The sequence below is a fragment of the Haplochromis burtoni genome, unplaced genomic scaffold (genome assembly GCF_018398535.1).
Source record: "Haplochromis burtoni strain Fernald_Lab_line unplaced genomic scaffold, NCSU_Asbu1 Contig_163, whole genome shotgun sequence".
NCBI lineage: Eukaryota > Metazoa > Chordata > Actinopteri > Cichliformes > Cichlidae > Haplochromis > Haplochromis burtoni.
This window is the reverse complement of record NW_024582524.1, coordinates 1065576-1076965: the sequence shown is the minus strand read 5'-3', so window position 1 is coordinate 1076965 and position 11390 is coordinate 1065576. Positions and strand designations below refer to the sequence as shown.

At 41.2% G+C, this 11390-nt stretch overlaps 1 protein-coding gene across 1 annotated transcript in view; it reads left to right on the top strand.

Moving 5' to 3' along the window:
- The first annotated feature begins 4054 nt into the window (after positions 1–4054).
- LOC102300735 (rho guanine nucleotide exchange factor 5) overlaps positions 4055–11390 on the top strand; it is a 15234-nt gene continuing 7898 nt past the window's right edge. The window contains exons 1-2 of the mRNA XM_005932966.3: positions 4055–4291; positions 8272–8984. Of these exons, the coding sequence (XP_005933028.1) occupies positions 4258–4291; positions 8272–8984 (747 nt within the window). The 5' untranslated portion in view covers positions 4055–4257. The remainder of the gene's footprint in view (positions 4292–8271; positions 8985–11390) is intronic.

Below are 11390 nucleotides of genomic sequence, written 5' to 3'. Positions count from 1 at the left end.
CTTAAAAGGCCCGAAACACTCACAAAACAATACCACCCCCCACTTTCTTAGGTATTGTACTTTAGCTGTGCTAATTTGCTAACAAACGCACCATTAATCAAATCACCAAAACTAATTAACATTCAATGAACCAGGGAATTTCCGAGTCCCTCGGGGTCAAGGTAATCCAGCCTTGGTTTTATATGTAATAATGCATCTTCCCTCATAAGCAAACACTGCACATTCCACAATCAGCAAGTCTGCTTTCAGTTAATGAAGTATTTTAAATGCACATCACAGTAAAAAGGTTCAGGGTTGAATCGGCTCTTCCATTGGGGCAGTTTGTGACTGTATGGCTTCCCTCCGTTCGTCCAGTTTTCTTTCACCACCTGTAAAAGTGGCCACAGGTTTGTTGATGGGCATGCCCGCCTCTCGCTCATTGTAGACTAGGACAGGCTGGATGAAGGGGTGCCATCAAATGTACCTGCTACTTGGAAAAGTCTTTCAGAAGATTTAATTATAAACTTTAACTGTTCGGCGCAGCTAATTTTGATTCTACCGGAGTAATGTTTAAGTGTTTTGACCTCATTATTAGTGCCCTCTCCTCCTCCTAATCAAAGCTGCAGTTTGTAAAATTTCTTCAAGGATAAACAGGACTTCACTCAGACTACAAAAACCTGATGTTGCTATGCAGACCTTTTTGTTCTTTTTGTCCAGGTTTATAGATTTCTCAACCCTTCACTTCCATCTTAATAAAGTCTGCAGCTTGTAGCGCTCGCAGTGGTTATAAACTGCCTTTTCTTCTGGTTACAGTGAACACTGTCACTGTAGTCTGTGGATTACCCACCAAGACAATGTTGCTCGAAAGACAGGCTACCGTTGAATTATTTAGATGTAATTCTTTTCTACATTGTGGGCAGGGCACATGAAGTTCCATTTGTATCCGTTTTGCTGCAGGAGATGCATAAAAATCCCAAATAATCCCCTCAAACCGGGAAGCTTAAATGAGTTTATTGTGATCACATGCAGTGTTGTAATGTGGGTGAACTTTTCCTTCAATATCTCGGTCTTAAATGTGACTCAGCTCCCTTGGCGGCTGAAGATTGTTCAAACTTGAGGTCCAGGCTTTATTCTTGGGTCCACTCATGACTCAGCAGCGAAGCACTTGAAACAGGAGATGAATACATTTCAGTAACATGCATTTAAAGGCGCTTGCGTGCAGACACAAAGTCTGCCTCCATGTTCTCACACACCAGCCAGCATTAGCTCGGCCTGCGTGCCATTCTTTTCGACCCGCTGACACTAGAGGCAGCTCTCCTCTCTTCTGTGCTTCATCTAAGAGAGATGCTGTATTTGTATTTGCGTGATCACAGCTTCTTAGCACCTCATTTACACTTGTTTAACTCTGTGGGCCCTCGAGGGAGAAACAGACAGAGATGTTATTTTTCTTAAGTCAACACATAAAAATATCTTTTTTTCCCTCTTCCCTCCTCACTGAAAGTTAGATAAACTGTCTGTGGGGATTTGTGAGTACAAACACAGACACACAGGAAAGGAGATTATTCCTGCTCTTCAGGCATGAGACCAGATGAGACCAAGGTCACCCGAGTAGTGGGTTTGCAGCTGGCTATCATCCAGCAAAGCTAACAAGCTGTCCTGGCCTTGGAGAGCGGGCTGCTGATGAGGAAATATGCCTCTGCACAGAGGCTGAGGGCTCCTTGTGTGTGAGCCTCCTGTGGGAGGGGTGGAACAGCCGAGCCAAAGCTGCACAGTAGAGTTGGGGAAGAATGAAGCAGGCCTGGGGTCCAACCAGTACCCCATCTGCTGGGTAACAGAGGAACAACCGTGGCAGAGACAACCTGATTTACTACCCAGTTTTAACCTGGTTATTTTCAGCTGTCATTTTACATACTACAAAAATACAGATAGCAGGCTGTGGTGCGTTTGTGTCAGATTTTACAACAGCTTATTTTTTTAGACCTTTGTGGAATAAGAAGCTCAAGGGATCAGCGCTGTTTATCCTCAGCTGACAGTCTGTAGGGTTGGGTTAACCATGAGGAGTCCCAGCGTAGATTTCACGGATTACATGATTATTAATTTAAGCTGAAAGAAAATAAAACATCTTTCAGATACATTTGCAAATGCTGACAATGTGTAGCAGCGACACGTGTCTTTATTTCACGGGATCTCAAACTAAAAACTACATGTAGTTCCCCCGCAAAGCCACGGCTTTAGTTTTCCTGCATTTAGAGTTTAGTATGTTAAGAGGTGTAACAAATCTGCATCTAAACTACAGCGCCTTGGTGACTATATTAAAACATTCATTTTGTCTTTATGATCTAGTTTAAATAAGCTACATGATTCACAGAATGATTTTGTTTTAGACGTCTCATCTCACCTACTACAGCAAAAATGCTTCAAGTAATCCCAGAATCCACTTTTATCAACATACTATACATATAATAATAATTACCTATTTCATATTGAGGGTCATTTTAAATGTTCTCATTCATTTTTCCCAACAAACAGTTTTGTTTTAAAAATAAAAAAGCCATTTAAACACATAGGAGCAAGTTAGAAACCAACAATAAAGGCATAGTTTGTGATCTGAGGAATTAGGTTCATAAAAAAGAAAATGGGAAAAACATTGTACAGCTGTTAGCTGTGCAGTAACCTCAAGCTGCTTAAGGTGCAGTGATTTATTTAGATGCAATACAGTATATAAGGGAAAAACAGAGTTTGTACAATACTAATGAGCTTGAAAGTCGGTATTTGTTCAGACTGCTATCATTCTTCAACACAACCTGAACTCCTGATAGCGTTGCATTGTGTGTTTTTCTATCCAGGTTTGGTTTTACAGCATTGACAGTGTGTTTGGCATCATTGTCACGCTGCCATTCAGATGCTTTCCAGATGGTATTGCACGGTGGATCAAATTCTGACAGCACTTTTCTGTGTTCATAATTACATTAATTTTGAAAAGAGCTCCAACACCACTCGCCTAATTCAACATTCATCGTTAGAGTAGCACAATGGGGCTGGTTAGTGCTGTTGCCTCAGCAAGAAGGTCCTGGGTTCAAATCCAAATCGAACCTGGCCGGAGCATTTCTGTGTGGAGCTTGCATGTTCTCTACGGGTATTCTGTCTTCATCCCACAGTCCAAAGACATGCAGTTAGTGAGGTTAGGTTAACTGGTGATTCTAAATTGGCATTAAGTGTGAATGTGAATGGTTTTCTGCCAGTGTGTAGTAGTCTGCCTATTATTCTGCGGCAGCCGGGATATGCTCCAGGCCCCCTGTGAACCTGAATTTAATAGGTGGAAGGAAAGTGGCCTTCCCTTCCACTGAGACCATTTTTGATGAAATTTCAATAAACAGTAGATGGATCAACAGAAAGCCCAGATGTATCTCTCGGGTCCTGTTTCAGCTGTTTGCTGGATTATTTCTGATTTCTTGAGAACTTGACTTTTAGATGCTGTTCAATTTTTGTATAGTTGCTTTAGGTATGTCACTTCTTCTTTTGTCCTCCACTTTTCCAGTTTCCTTTAATTTCTTTAAGTATACGCTGCACCCGATGCTGACATATGCCAGGTTTTCCATGAGCAGCTCTTCGGGATCATCTTGATGATGCAGAAACAGAATGTTATGCCTGTCAAACTGTGTTATCTTTGACATTTTTCATATATTAAAATAAAGAAATGGGACCAAACGATTTGTTTTAGCGACAGGCTGCTAGTAACAAAGTGCCTAAATTGGTTATTCACTAAGTTCAATGGCACATGCCTTGAGTTAGATGCCTTTTTTATGCTTGAATGATTCACAAGTAAATTCACTGTACTGTAAAATAAAAAAGTATAAACATAAAACTTGTCCCAGAAAGAAATGAATAAACGGGATAAAATCGATAGATGGCAATATCTTAACCTCCTCAGACCTGAGCCCTCAGAAGCCATTTTTATTTAAGCATTTTTTTTTTAGCTGTTTGCGATGAGCGAGACTAGATAAGGATAAAACTCAGGCTTCTTGTTTGAACAGGAAGTCGTTACCTGGTTTTGAGACACCTTTTTTCCTTGTAAAAGTAGAGTTATGGCGCATCTGTTCTGTTCTGTGATTGGCTGCTTCTGTTTCACCCTTCACGTGATAATTCTCCGTCACACAGCAGAGAGAGGTAATCAATCAATCAAGCCCATTAACCTGCGGTCATGAAGACATTCGCTTCGTTGTCTGCTCGACTTAATTGATTATTAGCACAAGTTTATTGGTTTTGACGGTGGCGTTCATGGACGAAGACGGTGACGCAGGTGAAGACTTGGGTAAGGATACTCAGGCTGCCCTTTAATTGTTTTATTGGCTTGTTTTAGCCTTTTCAATTGATGCACGCGGACAAACTTTTAACACCATTTTTTAACAAACTTTTGAAAGACGTCTTATTTAAAGCTTTTATTTTTTCCCCCTGTGAGTGAAGCTCCCAGTGCAGCTCTGCTCCGCGGAGACGACTTAAAACACGGTTATTAACATTCACGACCCGGTGTTTGGAGATGGGGACAGCTTGGCTAGTTTAGCAGCACCTAGCCGCTCAGAGTTAATTAACGGTCAGGTGAGGTGGTGGCACGAGGCGGCGCACGGCTGGGACACTAATTAAGCCACCGCAGGCTGCTGCTCCTCCCGAGACCGACGCGCGTTTTATTTGACCTGCGGGTCACCACGTGACCCTGGAGATGTGAAAGAAATCTTCAAACATCATCGGGTTATTTCTCCAAATACTGGTACCTTATCTGACTCCAGCTCAGTGAGTGACAGAGGAAAATGCACCAATGTAGCTGAGCGGCGTGAGAGTTCATGAATGCATATACACCTGCTTTGTGGCATTTTCAGAGTTGAGATGTGCTTTTCATTAATATAGGTTGCTTCAGTTTGAATAATTTAAAAAGAGAAAAGAAATGAAGCTGGACTGAATCAAAATTACCCAAATAAAGATGGAAATTGATGAGTTTAGTGATTCCAATATTGATATCACCTATTGATTTGATTCCTTATCACCACCATGACTAAGCAGTATATCACATTCAATCCAGTTCTTTATACAGCGCCAAATCACAATAACAGTCACCTCAAGGCACTTTATATTGTAAGGTAGACCCGACAATAATACCTACATACAAAAATCCAACAATTATATGAACCCTATGAGCAAGCACTTTGGTGACAGTGGGAAGGAAAAACTCCTGAAGACATTACATTCATGCAAATTAATAGCATGTTGTGTGATCAAATGTTTGTGTATGTTGGAGGCATTTTCCCTTTTTGTTTTTTGTGTGTGTGTGATCAGTGTGTGTTACTTTCTCTTTGGAGTAATTAAGTAATTTGTTACACTGCTCATTGCACTACTTTCATGTTACTCTATAAAATAGCTGAAACGTATTGTCTCAAAACTACCATTTAACATTATAAACCTGAGGTTACAATCTTACACACAGCACAAATCCCTATCCTAATGAGGGTGACACAAATTATCTTTCTCTTAGTATTTAGTTGTGAACACAAAGTAAAGATGAAAACCAGCACGAAAACACTTGAAAGTGATTCTACTTTAGAAACATGAACATCTAGAAATGGAGGCTGCAACCCAACTGCTTATGTTTGTTACCTGTTAAAGTTCAGGGTCTGGCTGCTGGGCTGGGGCCCGCATTCACTCAGCTTTCACTCTGGGTTCTTGGCTAGCTTGGTTTTAGCATGCTGTCTGGTTGGCTTAGTATTAGCATGCTGTGTGTGTGTGAAGAGTCAAAGTAGTGTTAACAGCATAATGCAGTTGTTTCTGAGCTGGATGTAGTTTCCACTTTACCATCCCGTGCTTGTCCTTTTGTGAAATAAGAGTAACATCCATATCCACGCTGCAGACTGTGCCAGTGTTTTAACACAGGACCACATGTGCAACTGAAACAGAAGCAGGATGATAGGCAGGCTGACTAACAACAAGGAATTGGACTACTGGGAGCCGATTCTACACAAGAACCGGTTCTCGATTCCCATCCCTATTACCAAAGACAGAAATATAGTTTGGTTAACTACAGCAATTTTAAAACCTAGCAATGACCCACTTGACAGTGGACATGTAATGAAATTATTGCACAGTGTCATAAGAAATTAAGTCAACCCAGCAAAAGTGCCACTCAGTTAAGTTTATATTAAAAGCGTAAACTCAAAAGCCAACAACAATAAATAAAATATAGGGAACACGTCACCTGTCTGGTCAGATGCCAAGAAGTGGAGCTAGGCCTTGAGCCACTAACGACCCAATTATCCGTAGTACTGATACCATCACTGGTATTGGTATCGGATTGATACTAGCACAATAGGATCGATATGTTAACCCTATTAAAATGTGTTCAGATTTTGCAGATTGGTGATGATTCATCTCATAAGTCATGAAACGATGAGCTCCCCTACATAAGCTGCCTTTTTAAGTTAAAAGTATCACTATTGGTTTTGGTATCAGTAATACTGGCCCTGTGTTTACTTGGTATGGTATCGATACAGGAATTTGCAGGTTCACTACCACGCAGGACGGCCAGGTAACTGCTAAAGAATCCCTTCTCACCTTTTTCGTGCTAATAAATGGCAGGAATCACCCGCATATGCAGAAAGGTTGCATCTCACCTTTCTCTCCGAGGTCTTCCTTTTTTCCCTCCCATCTTCAACATCCTTTGTCCAGTATATCCACTACTTCCCCTACAGATGTCCAAACCGTCTCAGCCTTCCTGCTCTAACTTGTCTGCAGAGTGCTCAACCTGGGAACCGGTTGGGAAATAAAAAGAATGACATTGAACAACAACTTTCCTTTTGGTGAAGGAAGCATTTGTAGTTTTACTAGTTAACACACAAAAAAAGGTGTTAGTTCACTTTTCCCAACACTGCAGAGGCCTGATGATGGAGTGGGATTTTATCTTGTCTGGTTATCAGGGTTTTTCTGTGCTATTAAGATGGTTCACTTCTTACCAGGGTGCTTCACCATGATAACTTGTTCCCTAGATTAGAGATCATTAGGTCTGAAATCAGCGTCTACTGACCTGTCAGTTCTCGGTGAAATGACACCATTCCTGGAGGATTCCTCTGACTTCCTGTGTGGATAGTAGGAGAGTCTAGTGTCTTCACACTTCCCAGATGATCAATAAGCGATATATATTTTTAGATAAACCTTTTTTTTCCCCTTATTTTTTCCCTTCCACTTTTGGCTGGTTTGTATTTAATTTGCACATAGACTAAGCCTGCCTTTGAATTCTGTTTGTTGCATTTACTCTTCACTTGCTCTCAGATCATCAACCAACAGCGAAGCTGCAGCTGAAAGAATGAGAACTAACATTGCCTTCTAAACATTAATTTAGTCATTTACTCATTATAATCCATGAGATTCTGATAAACAGTGGGCATTTTTGCTGTCTTTCTCTCCTGGCTTTAAATAGGCTAAACTTTATTACCCTCTCTTTTCCTGTCTTACAAAGAACTGAGTGTCCATGCATTCATTCAGCGCTTTCAGTATTTATCTACTGTGCAGTGCTTTTCCTTCACCACCACTGCTTTGTCTGGAGCAGCTGTGTTTCTCTCAGTCTGTATTATGTGTTCAACCAATTCATGGTTTTCTAATATTATAGATTCATCTTTTGAACAATCAGCTGCTCTGTTACTAACATCTGTTTTCTGTTGATAATGCCACAGATGCCACCCAGTTTAATGTGAATGTGCAGGTTAAAACCTAGGTTAACTTAGTGAGTTGATAAAAGCTTGATGTGTTCCTGACTAAATATGTTCGGATAAGGGAGTCCAGATAACACAAAGACAACCTGGGTATGTTGAACTCGCTTTATAGTACTTAGCTCCAGCTTATAATGACTTGAGGTGAGAAACCTTCAGTTTTCAGGAGCTTGTTAGGAAAAACACGCATATTTGGGCATATTTTTGCAATATCTGACCAAATAAACTGGGTAAAATGATACATAATGAAAACATAGTGCAGTAGGCTGGAACTTAAAGATCAAAGCCTTCTCCTAATGAATTCTGGCTTTGAAGTTCTTGAGCCTGTATTCATTTTTCAGACTGGCCTGATCCAAAAATGTATCTCTGTTATTATTGTATTCTTGTAGAAGTCAAGATGTAATATGTTGATGATAATTATGAACTCATTAATGTCCAGAGTACTATATTACTAGAAGGTAGGATGCTGAAGTAAAACCAGATGAGTGATTTTTAGTCCAAATTTTAAAGTTAAAAAACAAATTCTTGCTTTACTCTGTTGCAGACTGTCCAAGCCTTCTGTGTGAGGAACTGGAGGATTTGTCAAAAAACAGCAACCGAGGGAACATGAGCAGGAGAAGGAGGAGGAGGAAGAGGAGGGAAATGGAGGAGGAAGTGTTTAGTCAGTGGGAGGATGAAGAGGCAGCAGAGGAGACATGGCGTGAAGAGAATGATGGGGAGGGGGGGAAAGAAGAGAAAGTTGTGACAGAGGAGGAGCAGGTGAAGCCTGAGAGTGGGCTGAAAGCGGGGGCGGCACAGGAGGTGCAGATGGAAGACAACAAGATTGAGAAGGCCAAGGAAACAATTGCTGGTGAACAAGAGAGTACAGTGACAAAGCGCTTAGCACAAAAAGATGAGCAGAAGAAGAGTAAGAAGAAGCGAGGGAGGAAGCAAAGTGAGCAGGTGAGAAGTAAGAGAGGAGTAAAGGATGTTGGTGAGAGGTCTGAGGAGATGAAGAAAAGTGAGACACAGGAGGTGCCAGCGATGAGCTCAGAGGAGACCTCGGCTCTGACGAACAGCTGTGACCTCTCTGACCCACTCTACTTGGGGTTTGGGGGGACAGGGCTGTGTTGTCCCCCAGTTCCCATCCCCCTGCTGTACTCCTCGCAGCCTCCTGTCTCCATCCAGCCCACATGTCCTCAGCCACAGAGTAACAAAAGACCTCATAGCCCCCTTCTGCCTCACAGTGTCCCCCAGCAGGGCCCACAACCACTTGAGGTGAGAGGAGACCATTCATGTGCTCATACCTGATGATCTGTGAACTACTTGAAATGTATTTTCCCTTTCATTTGCTCAAGATTCATTGCACGCTGAACCTGAGTGACACATTCACACCAAACTCTGTTTGTATGCTGCTGTATTTCAGACACGCAGATTTAAGATCTTTCTCAAACTTAAGCCAGTTTCACACATGAACCCCAACAATGTTAGGAAATCATGTCAGTACATTCCCTCGAGTGGTTCTTTTTCACATGTAAGAACTTTGGATGCATTTTCACCACTAATATTTTGCTGGGTTTTGTCAAGGATGCTCTCTGAGTGTCCTTGTAAGGTTCTCGCCGACCCACGTCAAAATAGCCCTAATTACTTGAACTGAAGGTAACTGGACTTACATTTTTTGGGGTTTATAAAGGTGTCTCTTCACTCACCTAAGAAGCTTCTTTACTTCTTAAATGTCTTAAGGCCCAGGTATTTAACCCCTGATGGGGCTGTCACTTTAAATGTGGTCCTAAAAGATGTGGACAAGCCTGTTCTGTCCGATTTAGACTTCTGCTGGGAACCTTGTAGTGCTTGCAATGTAACCTACCTACGCAAATGGCCAACGTCATTGCTGGCATTTATGGTGCATTGTGTTAATTACAATGTGCTAATGTCCTGGTCTTTTATATGTAGTGCCAGCCAATAGAAAAAAAATAAAATCTTGGGACTAGGGATTGAAATCTGCCCCTCTAGATTTTTCACTTGTTTATACATTCCCTTACATCCATTCCAATAGTTTACACAGTCTCCCTCCAGAAATTTGCTGACATTTGTGAGTACTTATATTGATACTATTATTATTAATGTTCCTTATATTGAAGAGATGATTGTTACTTTCACTAATAAATTTTAAAACTGCAGTGAAAAAGGTGGGAAAAAAGGAAGAAGAAGCGCAAAACTGCAATCGATGGTGCTGAAATGGCCAATCACAACAATCGTGGGCTACGTTGAGCTAACATGTAGTCACATTGCTAGGGTGATGCACAAGAGGTTTCCCCATAAGTTTTCAGAGGGGTTTGAGGTTAAGACCTATATGTTTATATTTATATAAACATTTGCAGACATGTTGGAAGTTGGTGCGTTCCAGAAACAGTGAGGGGAAAAACTGGATTTGTTTTGGTTATTAGCGATAAAAACACATTCATGGATGGAACCTGACCAGTGCTCTGTGTATAAGATAAGATAAGATAAGATAAGATAACCTTTATTAGTCCCACACGTGGGAAATTTGTTTTGTATAGCTTATTTAGAGAGTCAAAAATACACAACAGTGGCAGTACAGATTAAAAACACTTCTTCTATTTATTCAGGTACACACTAATAGCTACAGCATAGATTTCTTGCTGAAGCATAAATCTCCAGTCAGTCTTTAAGGGTCATATGAGTCAAGATGTGACTCCTCTGTGAGACATTGCCCTGCCATATTGTTGTGAGCTATTAAGGTCACATGGGTCAAGCTGTGGGGGTTGGGAAGAGGATTTCAGGACTGCATTATAGGTGGCTGATAATTAGCGTCACTACCTCCACTCAGTGGTGGTTGTTCACAGTGCCCATAGATGGCCTCTGTCTGTGTTCTTGATCGAAGATCTCTGCTCTCCTATGTAACGGTCCGAGCACTCCTCACTGCATTGCATGGTGAACTCGGAGTATTTTGATGAGGTAGTTTTTTGCGAGGGCGTTGCTTTGTCTGAAGTGCACTGGGATGTTGTGCTTAGAGAAATTTCTCCAACAAACCTGCCAGATGCTGTCTGAGTAAAGCATGGACAATGCAGGATACACGACGCCCACTCGCTTGTTGTGAATACTCTTGATAATTACCTGTAGCATCCTCATATGGGTTCAGGTGGAAATGATTCTGTATTAAGCAGTGCAAAGACAGTTTATCTGAATGATTTGGACATTTGTGTCGAGAGAATTTCAGGGTTACAGTGTGTGGAAAGACAAAAATAAACACATTATACTTGGCTGCTGATCATGAAGTTTAACCTTTAACCCAACGGTTCTGCATTTTCTAGTAAATCTCAACAGGTTTCTAATAATGGCTCATTCAGTGTGTAATTACAGTCTAATGTGTATGAAATATGCACACCTACAGTCCTCTGAATTATTAATGATGCAGCTGTGAAAATGGCATCCTGGATTTGAATGTTTGGCTCAGTGTGTAATGTAGTGTGATATCCGTAGGTGACAGATTCTTTGAAGCCATTAACGAGCACATTCAGCGTGTGGAGAATGATCTCATCTCACTGAAAAGCTATGTAAGGTGATAACGGTAAATTAATTGTTCTTTACTGTTATTTGCCAGGATGACACTCTTGGACCCACAGCATGCACTGTGCTAGTAATCGGTACTTTTAATGTTTA